Genomic DNA, 25,871 nt, shown 5'->3' with positions numbered 1-25,871 from the left:
GGGCAGCTCCCAGCCCGGAGGAGCCTGTGCTGGCCCTGCTCGTGCCCCTCCAGGGCTGGCTCTGGGCAGAACACGTGCATGGCACCGGGGTGACACAGCAGGGTCCAAATGCTCTGCTAATAAAGCCAAGGTGCTCTTCCCCAGGGATTTCACTGGTGAATGTGATGCCTCTCCCTGCGTTAGGCTGCTCGTCATCTCCCTGCTGGCACCGAGGGGATGTGCCCAGGACAGTGCTGACAGACCCTGGCTCTCCCGTGGCACCTGCCAGCTGGAGGTTTCACAGCATTTTGTAATCATTAACAGATGGAGATTCCTAGCCCTGACCAGGGGTCTGTCTCTGTTGTAAGAGCAGTCCAAAGGTGGAATGATGACAAAGCAACAGGAGAGTGAAGTGCTCTGAATATTGTCCCAATATCTGTCCTGTAATGGAAATATTCATGGGATAGGAGGAGCTGCTTCACTGGGCTGGGATTAAACTGGACAACAAGTTTTATTCCCAGTTCTTCCTTCCACCCCTTTCTGGGTGATATTGCTTTTCTGTATCTTCATTTCCTCCAAAAGGAAGGTAGTGACCAACTCACTGTAAGAAATTCCGAAATATACAGCTGAGTGAAGTACTGGACAAAAGCACTGTTTGGGATTTCAGGAGGCAGCCTCTCAGGAAGATGTAGGCATTCAAACACCAGATATAATAGTCTGGCACTGACACTGAGAGCACTGGGCATCAGGAGCCAGGCACGGGCGAGAGACCATAGGAAATGGAGAAAAGCAGCACTGGGGTCATTTTTCCTTGTTAATCACATAAAATCAGACACCAGGCTCCAATTTCAGGAACTATCACTGGAGTCCAGGAGCAATCAAGGCAAGAGGCGGGCACAGCCTGTACCCCTGTACACCAGTCCAAACAGGTGAAGTGCATTAAGTGACACTAATTGATGCTAACGGATCTCCGGGCTGCTGCTGAGGGCCATTGCCCCTGGTGGGAGCGAACTAAAGGGACAGCAGGGACAGCCTGGCACAGGAATCCTTCGATTGCTCTGCTCTTGCCTGGAAAGTCGACATTTTCTCTGTTTCGGCTGTGTTTTCAGGTTAGTAAATGCTGCTCTACGTTATATTTATAGTCCTACTCGGCAGCAGAGATCCGCCGCTATTCCTCCTGCCTGTTTCTGCAAATATCTGCAGCCATGGTTGCGGGCTCGTTCCTTCGCCGAGGGGCAGCCGGGGTGGGGGCGAGGGCCCGGTCCGCCCTCCGAGCGGGGTGATGAGAAAACCCCGAGCCGCGGTGCGCCCGGCCGGGCATGGCCCGGGTCCGTGCGGGGCCGTGCGGGGCCGAGCGGGGCCGAGCGGGGCTGGCCGGGGTCTGAGCCGGCTGTGGCACACACGGAGCCGGCCGGGCTCGCTGCAATGCCGGGCTCGGGGCCGGCCGGGCTCGCTGCAATGCTGGGCTCCAGCTCACGGTGGAGCTGCCCGGCCCCGGCCCCGACCCCTCCGCCCCGCGCCGGGACAGCCGCGCTCGGCCCCGCCGGAGCCGCGGGCTGCACTTGTTGATCCCCGAGCCGAGGCAGCGCCGGCAGCACCGGGAGCACCGGGAGCAGCGGTAGCACCGGGAGCACCGGGGCTTTCCTTTGTGCCCGCCCGGAGACGGGGCTGGGGGGCGGGCGCAGACGCGGCTCCGGCGCTGGCGGTGGGTAGGAGCGAGGAGCCGCAGCCGAGGGAAGGCCTTGGAAAGCTTCCTGCCGAAGGATCCGATTTACCTCGTTTCCCTTCCCCTCCCCCTGGGCTCCGCGGACAGCCGGGAGCGCCGCCGCCATCCCTGCGCCTGGAGCTGCCCGGGGGGGATGCGAGCGGGGCCGCCCCTGCCGCCCGCCCCGCACCATGTAGCCGCCCTCGGCCCCGCACACCCGCACCGCCGAGCCGGGAGCCCGCAGGACCAGAGAGGTGAGGGCTGGGCTCGGGCTGGGCTCGGGCCGGGCCGCGGGAGCTCCCCCCGTGCGCGGCGGGGTCCGGCTTTGAGGCTGGGGGAGCCGGGTCGGGCCGAGCCCGGAGCCGTGAGCGCGGAGCCGCTCCTGCCCGTGACGGGTTTCTCTCCGTGCCATCTTGTGTAAGCAACAGTGCTCGGGGCTCTCGGCAGCCGCCGGGCTCCCCAAGCTCGGGGGATTTTCTTATTGCCGTTTTCGCTGCTCTCCCGGTTATGCAGAGGCCGGTGCGGGGGGTTTGGGGGGCGTCCCTGGGCAGCCCAGAGAGGCAGAGCGCGTCGTTAGGGTGGCTGTAAATCCTCCCTTTTCCCTGCCCCAGCTCTTTCCTCGGGAGATCGCGGAGGCTGGAGTTGCTGGAAGGCTCCGGGTGTCCCCGCAGCCCGCACGGGGGGCACCGGGGGCCGCTGGGGCTGGGCGCGGGGTCCGCGATGGGAGCCCCGGGCCGGGACCCTCGGGGCAGCCCCGCACCGGGGAGGCTCGGGGGCCGTGCCCCACCTCCGCACCCCGCCGGGCGGGGCCGGGGGCCGGGCAGGGCCGGGGGCCGGGCAGGGGGGGACCCCCGGCCGCCGCCCGGGGGAGCTCGGCGGCAGCGGCCGCGCCGGGCACGTGGAGCGGGCTGGGCTCGGGGCCGGGCGCGGTTCAGCACCGGCGGGCGGACAGCGGACACGGCGGCTCCGGGCGCGGACCCACGCGCGGCCTCTCTTGCAGCTCCGGGGCATGGAGGGGAAGGAGAGGTGAGCAGAGCCGGCCCTGCCCCGCACCTTGCAGCGCCCAGCCTGAGGGGGACCAGCGATGCCTCTGGGGATGAATAAGCATGGATCTCGCTCTACTACCTCTTTGCCTCCGGACCCCACCGAGATCGTCAGGAGCAAGGCCTGCTCCCGCAGGGTCAAGCTCAACGTGGGGGGGCTGGCCCACGAGGTTCTCTGGCGGACCTTGGACAGGTTGCCGCGGACCAGGCTGGGTAAGCTCAGAGACTGCAACACGCACGACTCGCTCATGGAGATCTGCGATGACTACAACCTGGAGGAGAACGAGTACTTCTTCGACAGGCATCCCGGGGCATTCACCTCGATCTTGAACTTCTATCGCACCGGCAAGCTGCACATGATGGAGGAGATGTGCGCCTTGTCCTTCAGCCAGGAGCTGGACTACTGGGGGGTGGACGAGATCTACCTGGAGTCCTGCTGCCAGGCCCGCTACCACCAGAAGAAAGAGCAGATGAATGAGGAGCTGAAGAGAGAAGCAGAGACCCTGAGGGAAAGGGAAGGGGAGGAATTCGATAACACTTGCTGTGCTGAGAAAAGGAAAAAGCTCTGGGACCTCCTGGAGAAGCCCAACTCCTCCGTAGCAGCCAAGGTAAGAGTTCCAGTTCTCGTTGTGCGCCGGCTCGGGATGGGGTGATCAGCTGAGCTGAGTCCTGCTGCCCTCGCTTCGTGTCTGGGCATTTGTGCCTGGCTGGATGCTGTGAGTGAGGGAGAGGAAGGCCTCTCACACAAATGAATTTCAATGGTTTTTGGGTGGTTTTGGTAGTTTGGAAGGGATCTGGTTTGAGCGTTGCTGGGGCTGCTCATGTGTGAGAAGCTCCCCTGGGCAGTGGCTCTGCGTGCAAACACTGCTTGGTTGGACATCTCAGACCTGATTCCCACTGGGCTGTGTTTGTGCACTTTGTAACGGATTTCTTTGGGCCTAAAACGCGTGAGTCTTCTGCTGCTTAACCAAAGTGGCTCTCAAGAAGCCACTTCTGCCTGAACTCTTAGACCCAGGTGCAGTGAGGAAATAATGCCTTCCATTCCAAGGCTTAATTTAATTTTTTTTGTTGTTGTGAAATGTATCTCATAGTTATTTGTGTCACACACTCCTAGGCTGTGTGGCTGCTAAAGCTGATGTTTGGATTTTATCCTTTACCTGATTCCAGCCTTTTTAAGTCTTGCCTGTGCAAGTGGTGCAGCTCTGTCTCTGTCAATAGCTGAAGTGCTGCTTACTTTGTAGTTGGCTCCAGTGGACAGATCTACTTGAAGGCATTTTGAAGATAAGATCCATGTTGGGAGAAGCCAATGTCAGAGTTGGCTCTGATAATTTAGCTGCCTCATGTTAGTCACATTTTCTTTAGTGAGGAAAATCTCTGCGAACACAGTGATTCAGTAACCATGGGGACAAAAGTGAAGGGGGAGAGGTTGAAAACTGTGGGATGAATAACTGAAAAGCATGAGAGACTGAGCAGTAGGGACCAAAACTTGAATTTTCTGTACATCCAAAACACTGCACATGATGAACCAAGAGCTGTATGGGACTTTGGGGAAGGGATTTGGTGAGGTGTGGAGCGGCTCAGCCCGGCGCAGGAAGGGGAGCCGTGGTCTGCCTGCTGAACCCATTATCACTTCTGTAATGTCAAACAGAGCCCCAGAGTGTCTCTATCTCTCCAGTGGCACAGATGACACTGCGATGAACACATTAATAATTTATAAGGCTCCTTTGGCACAGTCCTGGAATCCTGAAACACAGGCCCCAGGCTTTGCTGTCTGTGGCACTGACCCAAAATCCATTAGAGACTGTTGATGTTCATGATTTATTGTATATGAGCAAGGGTCATTCTTGCCAAATAAGTGTCTTTTGTGATTTATAAATGAAATACTCTAGCTTCATTTTCTGAGAAAATTCTCAGAGTAAGTGCACCCGGCATTGCAGGCTCTGGATTAATTGAGAGGGAAGGGTAATGCATCATTGCCCTCAGCATTTAGAGCTGCCATTCTGTGCCTTCATTACTGCAATGGAAGTGATGCTGTGTGTTCTCAAATCTCAAATATTCCAGCAGTTCCCAAACACAGATTCCCACTCATTTCGTGTGTCAGCAGGGCAGAGAGGCCTGATGAACAATTAGCTTAGCAGGCAGGGACAGCAGCCCTGCTAAGCCTGCTCCTGATCCGATTTGCTCCCTGCTGGTGCCTTTCCCCGTGCCAGAGTGTGCCCTCTGCTTTGATCACCTTCCCAGGCATCCAATCCACAGCTCCATGGGTTGGACTCACTGCTCAGCTTGTGCTGGGAGGAATGAGGAGAGGGGCTTGGCAGCCTGAGCCTTTGTGTGCCCTGCAGCTGTGCCCAGCTCCCTGACAGGCTGGGTGTGCTTTGCCAGGTCTGGGAGCCCAGGCTGTTCCTACAGAAAGGGAACAAAGTAAACTCTTGTGAGGTTAATGTCACACGAGGTCCTAAACGCTCTTGGGGAAATCTGAACTGCTCTTGTTTATTTTTCTCTTCAGACTTGTTCTACTCAGTGCAAAGGTTTTCTGTCCAACAAACACAAAATACCTTCATGTTGTCTTTGACAAGTCCAGAAAATGGCCACAGGTGCAGGTTCTCCAAGCCAAACCGGGGTCTTTGGCTGCATTTGAACATTTTCTGCACAGCACCTCACCTGACCCATCCATACCAGCCTACTCCAGAGTTATACTGGGACCAGTTAAACAGAGAGAGTTCTTCTTTATTGTTTGGTTTACAGGGATTTGGGTTTGCCTTTTTTTAAAATTTTTGGACGGTTTTTGTTGGTTTTGTTTTCTATTCATTTTAATTTTTTTATTATTTATTTCCATGGGACAATATGTGGCATACCCCAGTGTGTAAAACAGCATTCAGATAAGAGAAGAAGAATCCCCCAGACCTTTGTTTTTGTTGCTTTCTTATCCACTGGAGATCTACCTGTATCTTCTGGTTGCTTTGTCTGGCTTTTAACCCAACCACCTCATGGCAGCAGGGTTTTATTTCTGTTTGCCCTGTGTGTGACTGGAGAGAACACTCGTGGATTTTACAGTTCCAGTCCCTGAGAGGCCCCAGGTTTGCAGAGGAGGTGCTGGGGCTGCAGCAGCAGAGGGACAGAGCTGCTGTCCCTGGGCTGCACCCAGCCCTGTCCCCTGGGGAGGGTCAGAGCCTCAGCACTGCTCCAGCTCCAGTGCCCAGACTGGTTCCAGTTCACCCCAGGGCCTGGGGCTGGGATGTTCTGTGCTGCCCTGCACCCCTCTGCCCAGAGGGAAACCCCTGTGTGCAAAGTGCAGCACTCGAGGGACCTCCTCTCTGTCAAATGGGAAAAAATATCAGGCAGTTATTAAATAAAACTCATCTCCCTCTAACCTTAGGAAATGTTCTAAAGGATTGATTCTCCCATTTCCGTGGTTATTTGCCTGAGAAACATTCACTGCAGTTTTGTGGATGCTTTCTTCTCTTCCTGCAATCACTGTTTTTGCTTGTTTATGCTTATTTTTATCATTCTCCCAGTCTATTTTAATAGTTTGGTAGTTGATTCTTGGTTTTGCTTTTTAAATAGTATTCTTCATGTACTTTGTACTCACAACACCCATTTTTAACCACAGAGGACTCTGGTGCTCGCTTCTGTCATGGTTTACTCTGGAGGCTGACGAGGTGCAGATATTTTCTGGAGCAGCTCTTACACTTTGTTGCATGGCAGTTTTCCCCAGTCAGGAAAGAAAAGCTCTCAGAAGCCAAGCAGAACTGCTGCTTGTGCTCGGGGCGGGGTGTCCGTGCCAGGGCAGTAGTGCTTAGCGCTGCTCCTGCATTCTGGTTTGGGTTTTAATCCTAATTGCTCCTTCCCCTGCCAAGGCTGAGCTTGGGCAGCTGGTTCCTGTCACCCTCAGCCCAGCCACCAGGCCTGGCTTGCCAAAGTCTCCTCTGAAGCTGCTGCTTTCCCTAACCAAGGCTAGCTAGGATCCATGGGTTCTCACCCTGGGAGAGCCAGCCTTGCTGGAATTCCAGCTGGACTTCATGTGCTATCCTGGAAAATAAAAGACTGCAGTTGTTCAAGCTCTCCAGTATAAACAAATAACAAATTAGACCAGCTCAACGTTAGATTAATGTCTGTGGTTCTGGAAACTCTCTGATCACCTGGACCTTTCCAGCAGCTCTGCAAGAACATTGCCCTTTTTGCCTCTCAAGAGGAAAGTATTTATTTTCCTCCTTTAGTCCTTACAAATGATTTCCCCGATCAATATTTGAGCAATTAGTGTTGCATGGGATGTGGAGGGGGAGTCTGCTCGTCTTACAGACTCCTCTGCATGTGCTGGTTTCATCTATTTTTCTCTTGCTGTCCTGAAGGCTGAGAAAAACACGATGACATCACCCACTTTGCAAAAAGCTTCTCTGCATATCTGCATGTCAAGTAGGATGTGCACTTCCTTTCCTCCTCGCTGCCTCCACTTCCCACTTGTCCCTGTCCTGTTGGGAGCTCAGCTGCAGTGATCCCTCCCTTCTGACAGGCTATTTCTCATCTTTTCCTCTGCTCCTGCCATGCCTTTGCCAGTGCAATAATATCACATTTATCCTTGAAAACATGCAACTCCAATTCGGTAATCTCATTATGCATGCCTCTACATTCCCTGAACAGCTTTTCTCTGCTGCCCACTGCTCTCTGCTGCTAATCTCTGGATGCATTGCTTAGGGACTGGGGAGGATGCTCTGTAAGCTCTTTTCTTATTATTGTTGATAGTAGTGACAAAATAAGAATGATAAAAGCCTCTTGGAGATGCGTTTGCTACATCTAGAGCATTCTTCCCCCACATGGGCTTTCTATTCCTGGCCCTCCCTTATGGTGTGCAGTTTTCATTCATCTCTAAACCTGCCTGAATTTAGCATTTGGCAGAGGAAACCCCTCTCCTGAATCACAGGGGTCACATCTCAGCCATGTCCTGTCTGTCTCCAAGGGTCCCATCACAGGCAGATGTTGACTTTGACTATGAAAGGCAGATTGCCCATATTCTGCCTCCATCTGTAACTTTTTTTAGTGTGATAGAGCTACTGCCTTGGCTTTTTTGCTATATATAGGAGACTTTTTCCCTTCATCCAAAATGAACTCACATCTTCAGAGATGCTCAAAAGCAGAGCCTCATTCCAAAGCCTCTCCCCTGGGTTCAGGGATTTGCCTCTTTGGTCTGTAGCTTATCTCTGGTCTCCTAGCACAGCCCTGTCCTGTGGACACACAAGTGATTTCTGTTCTGGATCAATCTCTTTTCATCCTGCAGCTGCTTTCTGGGTCTTGTCCTTCCAGTGGACTTAAATCTTTTGCCTGGGGAGCCCTAATTCCTATGTTTAGTTCCCTGCCATGTCCTCTGTGTCACCAGTGGACCTTCCCACAGTGTATTCCTGTGCTGCCAGTGCCCAGAACTCTCCATTATAGCCTCCATAAACTCCCAGTTAGGGAAGAAAACCCCCAGCCACAGCCTAGCAAACCTGCCAGCTTGGCAGTTGTGTCCTGTGATTCTTTCCTGGCTCTAAAGGGACTTTAGCACAGCCTGGCCCTGGCTCTGACCCTGCATCCCTCCTGCACGGGTGCATCTGTGGCACTGAGCTGTTCTGAGCTCCCCAGGTGGGACCCCCACCCTCCCCAGAGCTGGGATCCCAGCCCTGGATCCAGGCAGGCATTGCCTGGCGCTCCTTGCTGAGGATGGTTTGGGTTCAGCTGTTTCTCATCCCAGCCTGCAGCCTCTGGAGAATTCTATAAAAGGAAAGTTAATTGTTGGGCCTTGTGTTTCTGTTGCTGTACTCACCATCCAGTGAGCATGAACACGTGCATGTTGGCACACTCCTGGGTTTCCAACTTCTCTGTAACTTCCTGCTAGGAGCGCCTGGAGTGAGTTTGTGCTCCTGCCTGAGCCTCCATCCCTGGGAGCCTGCCTGCCTCTGGAGGGGAGTGACAGGCTTGGGCTGAATTCCTTGCTGGATTTGTGCTATAGAAGTATAATCTATGCTATTTTTAAAGCACCAGCTCTCATTTGTAACTTTGGAAAAAATCTCTGAGAAATGAATTCCCCTTGCTGCTCAGTGTTCTCCCATCCTGCAGACAGGCTTTGAGGTGCCAGCACCACCAGTCAAAAAGAGAAAATCTGGCAACAATGGAAAATTCCTGTTTTGTTCAGCTGTAACTGCAGAGGTTTAGTAAAAGTGGGATTCAGAATGAAAGTGCTGGACCCAGCCCCCAGGATGTGGTGGTGTGTGTGATGTGCACAAGGCACAGCTTTGGCAGGCACCTGTGAGAAACCCTGCACGTGTGGCCAGCCCTGCCCTGTGCTGACCACCACAGTGTCCAGGGCTCCTCTGCAGGGGCACTCAGAGCTCTGTGGAAAAAATAATTCTTCTCTTAACTTTTCTTACACACTGGATAAATATCCTTGCTGTCACATTCTTCCTTTTACCCATTTCTCCAATCACAATTTCCTTCTGATTTCTCATGATGTCAATGCCCCCACGGAGAGGAATAACCCAATGTTACTTTTACAACATGAGCGTTGCTATTTGTCATTGCTAATGGCAAAATATTTATGTCAAGGAAAGTTCACAGCTGATCACTTAGTTCTTACAATAAACACAGTCACTGTGATTTACTCTGGGGAGAGATCTGGCAGCAGCAGGAGCACAATGGGGCCACTGTGTTTGAGCAAGGCACCAATCTGAGCCCCCTCTGCAGGAGTTCCACATCTGTGTTGTCATTTTGGGGCAGACACGGGTCAGGTGTGAGCAGAGGTGTGAGCAGAGCACACACAGACAGCCAGAGGCTCCCTCCCTCCTGGGCTGGCTCCCTGAGCTCTGTGCAGGGCCTGGGGGCACTCAGGGCTCCCTGCCCACCCTCCCTTGCCCCTCCATCCTGCCCTGCCCTGGGTTTGGAGCCTGGAGCTGCCCCAGCCCAGCCCCTGCCATTCCTGCAATCCCAAACTGCTGGAGCTGACCTGCCCTCTGCTTTCTCCCTGCTGGCACAGCTCTCTCTTGGCCTCTGCTGTCTGCTACACAGCCTGGCACCGCTGGGATGTTGTGATTTCTGATGAGAAATTCCACCCTTTATTGCAGGGGTAGGGGGCTGAGGTGGGTGCTGTGCCGTGGTGCCCGGCCCATCCCCAGGCACTCCATGCCCAAGCAGATTTATTTTCTAGGTCCCAGTGACACCAGAACCCCAGTGCTGCTCCTGTGGAGGGTAAAACTCCCGTTGAATGTATTGGGAACAGATGAGTATTATAGTGTCTGTGCTCATCCAGCAAAGCTCTCAAAGTGCTTTGAAAAGATGGATTAGTTAAGGCCAGGACAAACCTGTGATATGTGTATTATCCCCATCTTAAACGAGGAGGTGACCATGCCCAAGGTCAGGGAGGAGGACTGGGCAGGCTGGGAGCCTGGATTCCCTCTCTCCACGTCCAGGACATTTCCATGGGCTGGAGGAGCTTCCCCAGGTCCCTGCCCAGCCTGAGACCCCTCAGAGGGAAAGGGGCTGCAGCCCACGGGCAGGGACACAGAAATCAGCCACTCATTGCTGGGCACAGAATCCCTGCTGGAAGGAGCCCAGCCTGCACGGTGGAGGGAGGAAACCTTTGTCAGGTTTGGGGGGTCAGTGGTTACAGAAAAAGTGCAGGTTCACCTCTGCTGGATCTAAAAGCAGAAGTCTGTACTGGGCTGTTTTCACTGCTGAAGTGTTTTGAGCAGCAAGGGAGTGCAGATGTCAGACTAACAAAAAAACTGTTGTGAAATGATCAAATAAATCAGAATACATATCTGCCACATATCTGCTATTTATTGATATGTATGAATGTATATTAAACCTGCCCATCCATGTGGGGATTCCTTTTTACCAAACTTAGCCTCTATAAGGAAGGTGTTTATTTTCAATTAAGAGCTAATCTGTGCAAGCAGCTCCACTCTGAGCACAGCAAGTGCAAAGGATGACCCAGGTGTCACTCAGGAGTCTCCTCAGACACCCCAGGTGCCCCCTTTGGTACAAACAGAGCTCAGAGCCTGGCCTGGGGTAGCTGAGCTCCTTCCAGCCCAGTCTCAAAGATGGATTTGCATTTTTTGGTGTGTTTTCCCCTTTCTCTAGTCACAGGCCTCTCCCAGTCCCCCTGGGTTTGAGCTGAGCTTTGCAGTCACTGTGCTCCAGTGATGTGGGGTCCTGTGGGTGCTCTGTGCCCCCTCCTGAGCTGCTGGCACTGCTCTGGGGACGGGGCCTTAGCTCAGCACTCTTGGCTGTGCTGGGCATGGAGACAAAGGAACAGCAGAGCCAGACCCAAGCACTCGTTGGTCTTCAACCAATATTGGTACCATCCATCAGGAATCTGTCTAATCTGATAAAAAACCTACATCCCTAACAAAAGCTGGTGAACAGTCCAAGCAAACTGAAGGAACAATTTATTTGAAAGTTCTTTTTTTCTGCTGTACATAATCAGTTCCTGTTATTATGAGTTGAACTTGCTCAGTTCTGTTTGGACTAGGATTCGTGCAGAGTCTCTGGCCAAAAGCACAGATTAGTTTTGTTTTATTTAAGTCCATTTGCTCTTGTTCATTTTTGAACAAAATGGAGCTGTAAATCTCATTTGGAGTACATAAGCAGCATAAACACCAGAAATGCTCTCTCATTGGTACTGATAGACAAAATGCTTCTAAAGCATGATTATCCTTACCAGATGTTCAGACTCCAGATTCCTTGTGGGTATCTCTCAAAAAACCCTCATTTTGCTAAAAGAATAAATTGAAGGTGTGAGCAAAGAGGTCTGTTGCAGCATCACCACTTAAAGCCTTTAGCAGGGGCAGGAACTGCAGGAAGGTCCCTTCCCATGGCAAGAGATCTTCCCCATGAGCAGCTGAGCTTTGCTTGGGTGGCTCAGCATATCCAGTGGCTATTGGAGATATAGATATACATGTATTTATACAGGATCTGTTGGGTTTACAGTGCAAACAGGGAATGGACACGTGCAGGGGCACCAGGAGCAGCAGCCTGGACCCCCTTGTGCATCCCTGTCTGCTCTGCCTGTCTGTCCATCCCTGGAGAGGCTGCAGAGGCTTCTCCAGCCTGTGGTGGAGAGAGGGCAGAGCTGTAATTCATCCCTGGGCCCCTTCTCCTGGATCCAACCTTGTGTCCAATCCCAGCTGGGATATGAGAGCTGCCCCTTCTGTGGAACTGCCCAGGATTCCATCTGAGATGGGGTTTCTTCATGTTTCTGGGAATTGGGTTTGTGTCTGGCACGTTCTCAGCTCTGTTCTGTTTGTTTGGGAACGTCCATCTCCTGCTCTGCACACTTCACTGCTTCTGCAGCTCGTGCTTGTGTCAACCATGGTGACCACACATTAAACAAACTCCTTGTAACTGCTGCCTTGACCCCTTCCACTGTCAGCAACCTCTGCAACGTCCCTGCACTCTCCATAGCTGCCTGCTCTCACAAACTCTGCATTCCTCAGGTTCTGGGTCGGCAGGGAGTGGAGCTCTGTTCCTCAGGCAGTGTTTGCTGTCTGCCTGCCTGCTGGAATAAGGAGCTTCCACTCCTTGTTTACTTACTTGTGAATTTTTGGTAAATCTGTCCTTCATAGCAGAGAAGTTGAATCTTTTTAGAAAATAAAAGGATAAAAAAAAAGAAGCGTTGTCTTCCTGCCTATCAATGTGCCAGAAGTTTATTAATAATACATAATAATTATACATTGAGTTTCTTAGCTGCTTTCATGTGAGGATCTAAAAGTGCCTCACAAACATTAATTAAGTAATCCTCACGCCTGCCTGGTGCAGTAACTGCTGCTATCAATCTGCACTGAAATATGACAATGCAGAAGAGACAGTAAAGAGGAAAATCTCCCAGATCCAGGCAGGAGGAAAGCTGGTGTGGAAAGGCAGAGCAGGCTGGGGCAGGTGCCACGGTTCTGTGGCTGCACTGGTGTGGATCCAGCAGCTTCCCTGCCAGCCCAGGGGTGTTGGACACAACTGACACGGCACTCAGGAGAGTTTCTGAATGACAGTGCAGTGATTTCTCTGCTGGCAAGAGAGAAGTTGTGACTTGTCCTGGTTGAGAGCAGCAGAGCTGGGGCAGCCTCAGCGCTGGGGTTTGCTGTCCTTGCTCCAGGGAGCCTCAGTCTGTCACCCTGGGCAGGAGGGGTCCCAGGAGGGTCTCTCACCCTCAGCTCACCGCCCAGGGCACCCTCACGGGTTCTGAGGTGTCCCCACAGGCTGCTGCTGTTTCTCTGCTGCTCACAAAGCTTTAGGAAGCCCTGCACAGCCGGGCTGCAAAGCTCCCTGAGCTCTTCCCTCCCATCCAGGCTGAACTGCTCGAGCACCTTGGTGTCACTGCTGGGGCTGGCATCCCTTAGGAATGGTGTTTGTAGGGTAGAACAGACATGAAGAGGGGAGAACAGCACTGCCCCTCAGTCTGCAGCTGTAGCTCACTCCTATTAGACTGAATTCAACTGAATTAAACTGAATTAAACTCGGGGCAGTCACCACACAGTGAGCACAGAGTGAAGCTGTTCTTCCCTCTGACCTTCCCCAGTGATGTGATGGAGCTCAGCAGGTTTGTGGGGCTCAGCTAGAGGGGCTGTGCCTTGGGAAGGGGTTACCTGGGGCAGGCTGGGGCTGGGAAGGACCTGCCAGGTTTTGGGTGCCCTCAGCTGGTGTCAGGGTGGGGAGGGGCTGCCAGGACAGGCTGGGCCCTTCCCAGGAGCGCTGCACACCCTGTGGTTCCAGGAGAGCTCTCAGATACATCAGCCTCTAATTCCTCTCCATGGAGGAGATGTCAAGGGACACGGCTGCCATTTACTTTTGGTTTATTTTGATGAATGGTGGGTTTGGCAATTCCAGTATATTGGATCCCACTTAGTGTTATTTTGATCCTTGAAAGTGAATTTGAAGCAGATGAAGAGTAGTCTAGGAATTACAGTTAATTCCCACAGGTCAGAGCCCTGCTGGCCCTGCCTTGGCCAAGCAGATGTTGTAAAGGGAGTTTCTGAGCACCCAGAGCCAAGCTGCTGCCAGACCCACTGTGTGTGTGGGGTCCCTGACCCCAGGTTCCTGTCCCAGCAGACAAGGACACCTCCCAACATTTCCCCCAAACATGAGAAGTGGAGCACATCAGGAATCAGAGTGCATTCATTGACACGTCTGTGCTCTCTGTGGCTGTGTTTACACACAGTGTTACTCTATAGGTGTAACTTTAGCCCTCCTGCAGTCCCAGGGAATGGTCTCATTTAACATCTGCAGCCCTGGCCAGAGCTCCAGCACGTGCCTGCTCAAATACCAGATTTTCATCGTGCTAGGCAAGTGCATCAGGTCTCACCAGAGGGGCCTTTGCCTCTCTTTCCTGTCTGCTGAACACTGGGGCCAGTGCAATTCCATTGTTTTTGCATGTTCATTAAACTAACAAAGACATTTGCTGAAGTTTCTGGCTATGAATGAATGGCCATGAACAAAACTCACTTGACTTAATAGTTATTTTTAAAGATGCTCTTAAGAGCTTCCGTAAAGTGGCTGTGAAATATATCTTAGTTTGCAGTCTTCTGGAAAATTTGCTTCATGGTCCAGATGGCTTGAGCATGGCAATGCCACTTCCACAAGTTATAGATGTAATTAATTTAATCCATAAACTCTTTGTGGGAAGTTCTGTCTTTTTGTTCTGTGTTTATATAGCACTAAGTTCAGCAGGGCCTTGACTCACAGCTGGTGTATGCTACCCCAAAACAAGTAAAAAACGTGTTTTACAGAGAAAGCAGGAGCTGTGTCCAGGTGTTTGAGCTGTTCCCCCGTCCCAGCTGTGTCCAGGTGTGTGCTCTGAGCTGCTCCCCTGTCCCAGCTGTGTCCAGGTGTTTGAGCTGTTCCCTGTCCCAGCTGTGTCCAGGTGTGTGCTCTGAGCTGCTCCCCTGTCCCAGCTGTGTCCAGGTGTTTGCTCTGAGCTGTTCCCTGTCCCAGCTGTGTCCAGGTGTTTGAGCTGTTCCCCTGTCCCAGCTGTGTCCAGGTGTGTGCTCTGAGCTGTTCCCCTGTCCCAGCTGTGTCCAGGTGTGTGCTCTGAGCTGCTCCCCTGTCCCAGCTGTGTCCAGGTGTGTGCTCTGAGCTGTTCCCTGTCCCAGCTGTGTCCAGGTGTGTGCTCTGAGCTGTTCCCCTGTCCCAGCTGTGTCCAGGTGTGTGCTCTGAGCTGTTCCCTGTCCCAGCTGTGTCCAGGTGTGTGCTCTGAGCTGCTCCCTGTCCCAGCTGTGTCCAGGTGTGTGCTCTGAGCTGTTCCCCTGTCCCAGCTGTGTCCAGGTGTGTGCTCTGAGCTGTTCCCCTGTCCCAGCTGTGTCCAGGTGTGTGCTCTGAGCTGCTCCCCTGTCCCAGCTGTGTCCAGGTGTGTGCTCTGAGCTGTTCCCCTGTCCCAGCTGTGTCCAGGTGTGTGCTCTGAGCTGCTCCCCTGTCCCAGCTGTGTCCAGGTGTTTGCTCTGAGCTCCTCCCCCTGTCCCAGCTGTGTCCAGGTGTGTGCTCTGAGCTGCTCCCAGGGCTCTCCCAGCTCCAGCAGTGCCCTCCCCTGCTCTCCTTCGGGGGTGTGAGAGGGGAGGAGGGCTGCACCCACAGCTGCTGCGGTTCCACATGCAAATCAGGTGGCTGGAATACATGAATCAATGATCAATAACTTGATCTGTGTATGGAAAAGGATAATTGTGTGAGCTGTGTGTGGAAATGGTCAGCAAATCAGAACCTTTCTGAAATTCATTATCCCGAGGGAAACTATGTCTCTTCCTAAATTTATTCTTTTTTCCTTTTGCACCAGGTCCTTAAGCAGTTCATATCTTTGCTGTCTTACCACTTGTTCCCTGTATTATCATCTCCCTGCTGGAATAGTTCTTCTCCTCTGCCTTTGCCAGGGGAATAAGCCATAATGCTGGCAGAAGGCTCCCTCTCCCTGCTCACAAAAATGATCTTCAGCATTAAAAGTGCACTGGAACCCCTGTCACAAAGCCCAGCACTTCAGCACTGACTCCCTGCTGCTGTCCCTGGTGTCCCAGCAGCTCTGTGTGCTTGAGCCCAGCTCCAGCACTGCTCTGGCTCTGTCCCCAAGGGGACAGGGGACAGCCTGTGCCCCACGGCACTGCCAGGGCTGCTCTTGGCACATCTGGCTCATGGCTTTGCTCCGAGTTTCCTGCACCAGGGGGATTTTAGTTTCTTGCACCTCTGACCAACATCTGCAAAAATCTCTCTTTGCTTTTGAGAGACTGAAAATCTCTCTTTGCTTTCCCCGTCCTTGTCTGGCTGCACAGAAATCCTCTGGGCCCTCCTTTGCCCTGTCCTGGTACCTCAGAGCCCAGATTCAAGGGGCAAGCCAAACACAGTCTGTGTTTTCACTGCCCTGCTGCTGCAGCACCGTTTCTGCCTGAGTTCCTCAGAGGGAACACAAACAAAACTGAGTTTGGCCAGCTGTCTCCTTTCTGGTTTAGTATCCTAGGTGGTCAACAGCTAATGATTAATCTTAAATGTCACCTCTTTTCCTCTCAGTCTGAGTCCTTAAACTGTTGGGATGTGTGAGTACATTTCAGGAAAGCAGCAGTGCCCGTGCCAAGGAGCAGAGCAGGCGTGGCAGGGCTCCAGCCTCTGCACCTGGTCTGCTCTGCTCCTTGTGTGAAGTGCTGCATAATTGTCTTCTTCATTAGCTGCCTGCTGAATTCTGCTTTGGGAGGGATTAAAAACTCCAATGAATATGGATTATTTCAAATGTTTTCCTTTGGGACACAGTGCAGAATGGAGCATTTGGGGGCTGTATGTTGGTGTAGTAACAGGGATGGAAGGTGCCTTCCCCACCCTTTTCCAAAGTTTCCTCTTCAGAGCAGATCTCAGAGCTGATCCCCCTCTGCCTCGGGCACACACAGGGCTCTGCTCCAGCTCACCCTGCCTGCAGGAAAAAGGAAACCCTTGCAGAGAGTGGGAAACTTCAGCACACACACAGCTCACAGCTGGAGTGATCTCCTCAGGGTCAACAAGTGTTAAACAGCTCCTCACCATGAGGATGTGGCAAAGAGGGACAGGTTATGGGGCATTTAAAGGACCCATTTCACTGAGAGCCAGCAGCCTGTGCTGATGAAGTTTCTATAAAAACAGAGACATTTTCCTCCTCCAGTTAAAATTCTTAAGTGCTCCAGGTTAATGTGACATCTGCAACATCCAAGAAGCCTACAGAGATTTGTTTCTGTGGAACAGATGTTTAATTTTATTTTATGTTTTGGTCTGTTTGGACACTTCTTGTCATCTGCTTTTTGTGCCTGTGACTGTGACAGTGCTGGCCCGGGAGCTGAGAGAAAGGCCAGCACAGGGAAGGAAACCAGGATTTTTCTGGAATTCAGCAGTCAGTCTGCCACTGCACATTCAGCTCAAGCCCTCTCCCTCCCTGGTGAAAGAAACCCTTGATTCTCTCTGCTGCTGGCCCTGCAGAGCCAGTCCCAGTGCAGGGGAGGGGGGTGAAGCTCTTTGGGAGCTCACAGGGAATTCCCCCCAAGCTCTCAGCACAGCCCTGCAGAGCTGAGCCCCAGAGCAGCCCCTGGGCCAGGCTTGCCCTGGGATGGAGGGTGGGCTGTCCTGCAGGAGCCTGGCAGGGCTGCACGCTCTCTGTCATTCTGGGGCCTCTGCTGGGTGAAACAAAGGCACAAAACAGCCCCAGGAGCTTGTGGCAGGTGCTGGGGGTCCCAGGGCACTCTGCCCAGCCAGGCCCTGCCCACAGGTGAGAAATCCCAGCCCTGAACTGGTGTGCAAGGATGCTCTGCCTCTCCAGGTGAGGAATCACATGGCCATAACATTTTGTAATGTAAACAAGGCAGATGTGGGCAGAATCCTATTTGGGCAGATTTATAGCCTGGCTGTGGAGCAGCAGCCTTGCCTGGGCTTTGTGCCACCAGGAATTAATCTGCACCCTGGGCTCTGTTTTCCTTCTGGACAGGGTCCTGCATGCCTGTGTGTGAGACTGAGAGTGCTGCCTGCTGAGAGAGACTTTCCTGGGGAGGCTGAGCTGGGAAGCCATGGCCCTCCAGATGGTGTGGGGAGAGGAGCAGCCAAATCTGGGGGAGCAGCACCTCCCCAGCACGGGTGAGCCTCCAGGAGGCTGGCACTGGGTCCCTGTGCAGGGATCATCACACACAGGCAGTGTTTGCCATGCTTCTGCTGCACTGACACTGCTGGAGAAGCCACATGTGCTGACTCTGAGCACTGATCTCTGTCCTGCCCGTGTTTGTGGAGGCAGTGACCACGTTCAGCTGCAAATATCTGCACCAAAGCTCTGAACACAAATTCCCTGCCGCTTATTCATTCCAGTTGAATTAATTCAGCCCAACGTGCCCAGGTAGGCTTCACCCAGTGAGTGCTTTCACGAGGTGTGGGCATTGCCCCAGAGCTGCCTGAAGCTGTGCTGGGCACTCTCCAGGGCTGGCTGGAAATCTGGCAGCCAAAGGTTCTGTGCTCTGTGACCCCAAAATAAACTGCCAGGGACAGTTTTACAGCATGTGTACAGGCCAAATTACTCCCTTGTAAAGAAACAGAAGAGGTGACAGGACCTGGTTTTCTGATTGATGGCTTAAGCTGCACTGACCACGACGGCCACTCTGAAAGGCTGGCTAATACTGGCCTGCCCAATACCTTCAGGGAAAATAAAGAGAGTTTCTTTGGGTTCAGCAGTTGATGGTGCAGCAGCACAAATGCTGGGGATGTGTTTTGGTCAGGTCTGCAGTTCCCCAGAGCTCGGGTGGTTTGTGGGATTTCAGGTGAGCTGTGAGAGGCACTGGGGTGCTCCGTGCCCACGAGCAGCATTCCCTGTGCTGGGAAAGGCTGAGGAGCTCTGCACGGGTGGTTCCCTCATGTCCCCATCCCCTCAGAGCCCCCACAGTGCCACATTTCTGCAGTGCTGCCCTGGCTCTCCAGCCTGACCGAGCTCAGGAACAGCCCCCAGCTCTCTCCTGTCCCTGTGGCCGCTGCTCCGAGCCCACCCGGGCTCCCAGCACAGCCCAGAGCAGGTCAGGGTCAGGGTCAGGGTCAGGGTCAGGGTCAGGGTCAGGGTCAGGGTCAGCCCTGGCCTTTGGGGAGTGCAGAGGGTGCCTGCAATGCCCGGTTATTTGCTGTTTCTTGCTGTTATTTGCTGTTTTTGGTGTTTGACGTGAGCAACACGCACCACATTCAAAACACAGAGATAAGAGCAGGGCTGCAGTTGGGATTTCTGGGCAAATGCTCCCCCCACTGCTGGGGGAAGGCAATAGAAGTGCTTAAACTGTCAAATTTGCTCTTTTTCCATGTGCTGGATGATACAAGCAGGTTTGTGTGGAGCAGGGTGTTTATATCAGCAGCACTGACAAGGTCAGAGGTGGTGTGGGGATGTCACCCATGGGATCCATCTTTAGATTTGTAAAACTCCTCCACTGCCCTCCTGCCCCCTTCCCATTATTAACACCCAGGGAAGCTCCAGGGAAAAGAGGACTCTTAAAATTTCATACTCTCATGTAGGTGCAAACCACTCCTGGTGTTAAAGGGAGATTTGCAGTGATCAGGATGACAGATGCTAAAGGCTGCTGAGCTTCCTGGAGGAGAGCTGCTCATTGACTGCAGGACAATGGTGTGCACAAGGATTAGCACTCAATAAATCCATCACAGGAGTACCAAGATGTTATTACTTGGGTTTGGAATACCCTGAAATAGCTCACCACCTGGGCAATTTTGCATCATTGATGTACTCTCAGCTGGATTATATGACTTCCTAGAAATGGATCGGATAGACTGAGCTGTTTTGAGAGTGTCTGTCTCTGTTATTCATGTATTTCTTCAATTTGTATTCCAGGAGAAATAACAATATTCTCTAGGGGCGCCATTCATTCATACACAGCCCCAGATGCAAACACCAATAAACCACAAAGTCCTTAATTAACAACCCCGGAGAGAATGACATCAGGCAGGTACTACCAGCACCTCAGAACAAAGTGCACTTGGAACCAGGTGCAACTATTTACCAGAAGCCTCCAGAAAGCCAGCAGTAAAGCTGTTTGTTTTTCCAGCACGTTGTGCACTCACTGCTATTTCTCTAGATGGAAGAAGCAATCTGAGACACTAAAAATACCCACCTTAGACCAACAGAGCTGTAAAATGATGTTAAACAAACAGTAACTCAAGGAAATCTTCCTCATTACAGTTTTATCATCTGGGTGAGGCAGAAAAGGTTATAAGGCAGGATTTTATTGGGGGGAACACTGCCAGGGGGACACAGCAGGACAGCTGCCCTTGGGAGCCCTTTGGGGTGGGATGTGAGCCCTGAAATCTGTGCTTTGACACGAGCTCTGCTCTCAGGGCAGACACACAGGAGGGGCAGTTTGTGTTCTCCCCTCATGTGCAGAGCAGGGAATGGGAATGGGAATGGGAATGGGGCTCAGGGCTTTGTGCCTTGGGGAGCTGCAGAGGTGCCAGGGCAGGGCAGGGCAGCCTGGGGCTGGCTGCAGGACCAGGTGCCCTGGCTGTGCTGAGGACAGGCTGCAGAGAAGCTGAGAGCTCCACACTGGTCTGGGGCTGGGGAGGTCCCTGTCACCTGCAGGCTGTGAGCTGCAGCCCTGACACTCTGGCATCACTCTGGCATGGTTGTAAAGCTGCAGCTGCACAGTGGCTTTGGAGCAGTGGTGTTCCCTGTTTCAGGCCCAGGGACAATGGGAAAAAAGTCACTTTTCCTAAAATAGCTGGCATGTCAAAACGCAGATTTTATTTATTGACCTTTCCAAAACCCATAACAAGAAGTCCTTTTACAGCAGGAGCTGCTGCCTCGTGCCTGGCTCTGGGAGCTCTGGGAGCCTGAAGGACCAGCAGGCTGCTGCTGGGATCACTGCAAGCCAACTTGGGATCTGGGCCCTTGAGCGTGGGCTCGTACATAATTCATTGGTGTGGTTTTTAAAAAGCCTTTTTCTCTGCCTTGTGTCAGCCACACGCTCCTGACTCAGTTGAACTGCTTATTCTTTCACTAAAGCTCTGCCCTTGTTCTGACAAAGGATTTCTAGTAGTTTATTTTTTGTTACTAGCAGCCTGTAGAAAGCTGCAGATGCTGTTATTTTCCTGGTAATGCAGAATTTCACTGTGCTGGGGTATTTTTTCAGCCTGTCCATCAGACAGATAAAACAGGCTCTTTTTTTTCCTCCCCTGTCAGACTTTTCAAAGGCTCTTCCAAAGCAGGTGCATAAATTAAAACAAAATAGAAGTCAGAAGTCAAAGGAAAACTCTTAAGTCTGTACCGTACTGGGAGGGATTAGGGGGAGTGGAAAGTCTGAGTCACCCATGGCCAGTGCCCGGAGCCAGAGCTAATGCGGCAGAGCCAGGGAGGGGCAGCCTGCTCTGCCCTGCCCTGCCAGCCCACTCTGCTCCTGCAAGCCTAAAACAAAACAAAAGGAAACGTGGTGCTGAGCCGGACTCAGCCTCTGATCTTCCCCAAAGTCTGGTTTCCAGCTGTTTCAGCGCTGAGAGCGTGGCAGTGTTTTAACTCTGCTCTCACAGCCCAGCTCTGTGCTCTGGGATTCATCCTGCTGCCCTTTATCCATGGAACCTGAATTAAACGGCAGGGCTGACCCCTGCCTCTGCTGTGTGACACCTGTGTGACACCTGTGTGACACCTGTGTGACACCTGTGTGACACCTGTGTGGCCCCGGCAGGAGTGGCCGTGCCTGGCAGTCAGAGCTGCTCTCCTGGGCATCCTGGTAAACATTCCTGCCTTGCACAGCACTGCACAAATACTGAGCTTTGCAAATATTGACTGGGAAGCTGAAGGTGCAGGGAGGCTGGAACTGAGCTCTGGGGTTGCATTTATCCCTGTCAGTGCAGGGAAGTGCAAGGGACACCCAGCACATCCCATACAGGCACCCCATGCACAGCCCCGAGCTGTGCAGCCACACCTGAGATCAGAAACATCCCCACGAGTCCTTTTCTGTCCTTTTGCAGCCCTTTCCCATCAGTGTGCTGCTTTCCCATGAGGAGCCCGTGGGACCCCAGCCCTGGTCTCACAGCTCCTCACGGGAAGGGAGAGCTTGGCAATGTTCACCCCAAACCGAGGGCAGGGGTTGGAAGGGAGAGCTTGGCAATGTTCACCCCAAACTGGGGCAGGGGTTGGAAGGGAGAGCTTGGCAATGTTCACCCCAAACTGGGGCAGGGGTTGGAAGGGAGAACTTGGCAATGTTCACCCCAAACTGGGGGCAGGGGTGGGAAGGGAGAGCTTGGCAATGTTCACCCCAAACTGGGGCAGGGGTTGGAAGGGAGAACTTGGCAATGTTCACCCAAACTGGGGCAGGGGTTGGAAGGGAGAACTTGGCAATGTTCACCCAAACTGAGGGCAGGGGTTGGAAGGGAGAACTTGGCAATGTTCACCCCAAACAGGGGCAGGGGTTGGAAGGGAGAGCTTGGCAATGTTCACCCCAAACTGGGGCAGGGGTTGTAAGGGAGAACTTGGCAATGTTCACCCCAAACTGGGGCAGGGGTTGGAAGGGAGAGCTTGGCAATGTTCACCCCAAACCGAGGGCAGGGGTTGTAAGGGAGAACTTGGCAATGTTCACCCCAAACTGGGGCAGGGGTTGGAAGGGAGAGCTTGGCAATGTTCACCCCAAACTGGGGCAGGGGTTGGAAGGGAGAACTTGGCAATGTTCACCCCAAACCGAGGGCAGGGGTTGTAAGGGAGAACTTGGCAATGTTCACCCCAAACTGAGGGCAGGGGTTTGCTCTCCTACCAGCTCATGTTGGAGGTGGATTTGGTTCCCTGTGTGCACCCACCAGGGAGGGCTGAGTCCCCAGTGAATCCATGTTAGAAAACAGCTTACACAGAATTTTTGGCTAAGGGGTTCACTTCAGTTTCTGCACTGTTGGGAAGTTTGGGTTAGAAATGGGTGTGACTATGGGTGGGACAGCCTTGTTGAGCAGTGTCCTTGCCAATCTGGATTTTTGGTTCCACAACAGCTGTCTGTAGGTTTCCACAGCATCTCAGAGCTCCTCAGGTGCAATCTGGATTTCAGCAGGCTTTTTGTGAGAGGCACAGGTGCTGCCCTCAGTTGACACAGGTATGAGCAGCATCAGGAGGGTGTTGGACTTGCTGGGTCCCTGATTTCCCCTCAGAGCTGGACACAGGAGACCCTTAATGCTCCACCTTCAGCAGCACTATCAGAGCTGGGCTCCACCTTGTAATGTCCTCACTGAAAAACTCAGCACCTGCAAACCAAGGGCACTGCTTGGTCAGTGGGCTTAGGGGACAAGAGGGGCAGTACCAGCAGCAGTCTGGACCTTCCATCCTTGCCAACAGAACAATCTGAAAAGGCAGAGAACCAAAAACCCACAGCCAGTCTGTACTTCTGAACATTTCTGAGGTTAACAAGGACTGTCTCAGTCTCAACTTTCACAAAGTCAGGTTTAATGGAAATTAAAAACAATGCTTGTTTGCAGGATTTGTATTTTTACCCCAGGCAAACCCAGGAGATGGGTTAAACTGAGGAACTGTTCTTCAGTTTATTCTCAAAATATAACACACATCCAGAGGGATATAATTTTTCTGTTAGGTTTACCACGCTATCTTTGTTAGATTCATTCCTGGTGATTCACTTGTCACAATAAGGACCTCAGCTGGGAAACAAAGCACGACAGATCCTGGGCGGTGTCGGGGTGTTGGGGTGTCCTGGGCAGTGTTGGGGTGATCTGGATGGTGTCGGGGTGTCCTGGGCAGTGTTGGGGTGTCCTGGGCAGTGTCAGGCTGTCCTGGGCAGTGTCAGTGTGTCCTGGGCAGTGTCGGGGTGTTGGGGTGTCCTGGGTGGTGTCAGGGTGCCCTGGGCAGTGTTGGGGTGTCCTGGGTGGTGTCAGGATGTCCTGGGTGGTGTTGGGGTGTCCTGGGCAGTGTTGGGGTGTCCTGGGCAGTGTTGGGGTGTCCTGGGTGGTGTCAGGATGTCCTGGGCAGTGTTGGGGTGTCCTGGGTGGTGTTGGGGTGTCCTGGGCAGTGTCAGGGTGTCCTGGGCAGTGTTGGGGTGTCCTGGGTGGTGTCAGGATGTCCTGGGTGGTGTTGGGGTGTCCTGGGCAGTGTCAGGGTGTCCTGGGCAGTGTTGGGGTGTCCTGGGCGGTGTCAGGGTGTCCTGGGTGGTGTTGGGGTGCCCTGGGCAGCGTTGGGGTGACCTGGGCAGTGTTGGGGTGCCCTGGGCAGTGTCAGGGTGACCTGGGTGGTGTCAGGGTGTCCTGGCTCCCGTCACCCCGTGCTCCTCACCCTCGTGGGGTGGCTCTTGGGGCACACCTGAGCTCCTCTCAGCAGTGGGACTGAGTGCTCAGCCCGTGCTCGATGCCCTGGGCACAGAAACGCTCTGAGCAGCACCAGCTCCACTGGCCTGGTACGAGGGGAAGGTTTCAGTGCCAGTCACCCAAAACCTGGGGCCAAGGTGTGAAATGATGTTTAGCTCGTGTGACAGCTGTGGTGCCTCCCTTGCAGTGGCACTGAACTCTTCTGTCCGTGCTCTCTCTGTGTTTATCTCCCTTTGGGCTCCATCCTCCCCCACTGCACCTCCCTCATTTCCACCTGCCCAGCCCAGGTTCCCCCTGCAGCAGAGGGGTTTGTGCCAGGCAGTCCCTCTGTCCCTCACTCTGTTCTGGCTGCAGGGGTCAGGACCATTGCCTCGGAGCTCTTTCCTTTTCCTGCTCACCTGTCCCGCTGTGAGCGCTTCCAGCCCCGCTGTGGGCACGGTTTGTGCTGACTGATGCCAGCTCAGGGTCTGGCACAGCGGGGCCAGTGCTTGGGCAGCTGGAAAAAATACATTCTTTGGTGTGCTTTTCAGAGAGACAGCCCAGCAGTTCGGGGTTATGATGCAAATTCTCTCCTGCCAAGGCTTGCATCAGCTGTGCTGCGTTCCCACGTCAGAGCAGTTGCTCTGATTTCCTTGGTGCTGACTAACACATCATGAAGGCTGTGGCTGGTTCCACCTCTTCAGAGCTTGACTCACCAGCTTTGTTCAGAGGATCAGTTGCCAAATTCGAAGTTAGACTTTATGAATCATATTTATTTATATTAGGGTAGTGCTTGGGAGGTCCAGCCCTGGGCCAGGAGCCTGCTGTGTTAGAGAGGTGCTGCACAGCATCCTGGCCCAAAGGCTCCACTGCTGCTTCCCAGGGGGAAGAGAGGGGCAGGGAGAGGCAGGAGTCACCCACAGACACTGGGGAACACCATTTGTCTTCTTGCCAAATCTTCATGGGAGATGCTGGGAAGGAGAGAAAGCTTTTTCTTTTCTGGGAGGGGACCACAGCACTGTGCTGCAGAGAAAATATTCCCTTTCCATGTTGCTCCAAAACCAGTTACTGGTGTAAGATGGATACAGAGGTTTAGGGTTCATTGGCTTGCCATGACTCTTTCATAGGAAAAACTTCTTTCTGAGGAAAAGATAAATGCTCCCAGCATTGGCAAATGAGTGCATTATCCCCTAGATTAATTACTGTGATGTGAAATCAGGTGCTCGTTTTTATTCAAAGCTGCACTAGAAGTGCTGGGTGGGCCCAGGCTGGAGGTGTGAGTGGGGCAGAGGAAGGCTGGAGCTGTGGGGTGAGCTGGACCCGGGCTGAGCTCTCAGGGCAGGGCAGGGCAGGGCAGCAGGGGCTCAGCCCAGGAGGGGGAAGCTGCTCTGGCAGGGAAGCACCACACCTTGCTCCACTGCTGACACTCGTTCACACATTGCATTTCCTGGCATCTCACTGTGCTCTCAGGCAACTCCAACTCCTTTTTTTTCCCTCAGTAGTAGTGAGAACTCCTTCCTTTTTAACCAGTTCACTGGCTGGATCCCCCTGACCTGTCAGCCGAGTGTTCCGAGGCTGCCCCAGCTGACAAGCAGCCTTTTCACGAGGAAAGGCGTGTAGAAAAGCCAAATCTTGTCCACACTAGAGCCACCGAGTTCAGCAGTGCCAGGGCAGGGCTGAGCCTGGCCCCAGGCAGTTTTTTCTGCAGCTCTCCCAGCCTTGTGCAATAAAATCAGTGGGATATTTGACAGGTCTGGGTGTCTGCTGCTGCCTTGTTTGCTTTTGCCTTCCATTCCCCACTGTGGCTTTGAAATGCAAATTGCAAACTTTATGTGGTCTGTCAAAGGCAGTTTGAGTTATTTTGATGTATTTTTGATGTGCTCTGGAGCATCACA

General features: G+C 53.1%; 1 protein-coding gene across 2 annotated transcripts in view; it reads left to right on the top strand.

The window, feature by feature from the left end:
- Window positions 1-556: 556 nt before the first annotated feature.
- KCNB1 (potassium voltage-gated channel subfamily B member 1) overlaps window positions 557-25,871 on the top strand; it is a 92,292-nt gene continuing 66,977 nt past the window's right edge. The window contains exons 1-2 of one of the 2 annotated variants that reach the window (XM_033075138.2): window positions 557-1,088; window positions 2,685-3,335. In XM_033075138.2, coding sequence (XP_032931029.1) covers window positions 2,769-3,335 — 567 coding nt within the window. In that variant the 5' untranslated portion in view covers window positions 557-1,088; window positions 2,685-2,768. Of the gene's footprint in view, window positions 1,089-1,558; window positions 1,939-2,684; window positions 3,336-25,871 lie in introns of those variants that run through there. The other variant, XM_033075136.1, reaches the window with a different exon arrangement.

The sequence above is a fragment of the Catharus ustulatus genome, chromosome 17, assembly GCF_009819885.2.
Source record: "Catharus ustulatus isolate bCatUst1 chromosome 17, bCatUst1.pri.v2, whole genome shotgun sequence".
Taxonomy (NCBI): Eukaryota; Metazoa; Chordata; class Aves; order Passeriformes; family Turdidae; genus Catharus; species Catharus ustulatus.
This window is presented reverse-complemented; position numbering and strand designations above follow the sequence as displayed.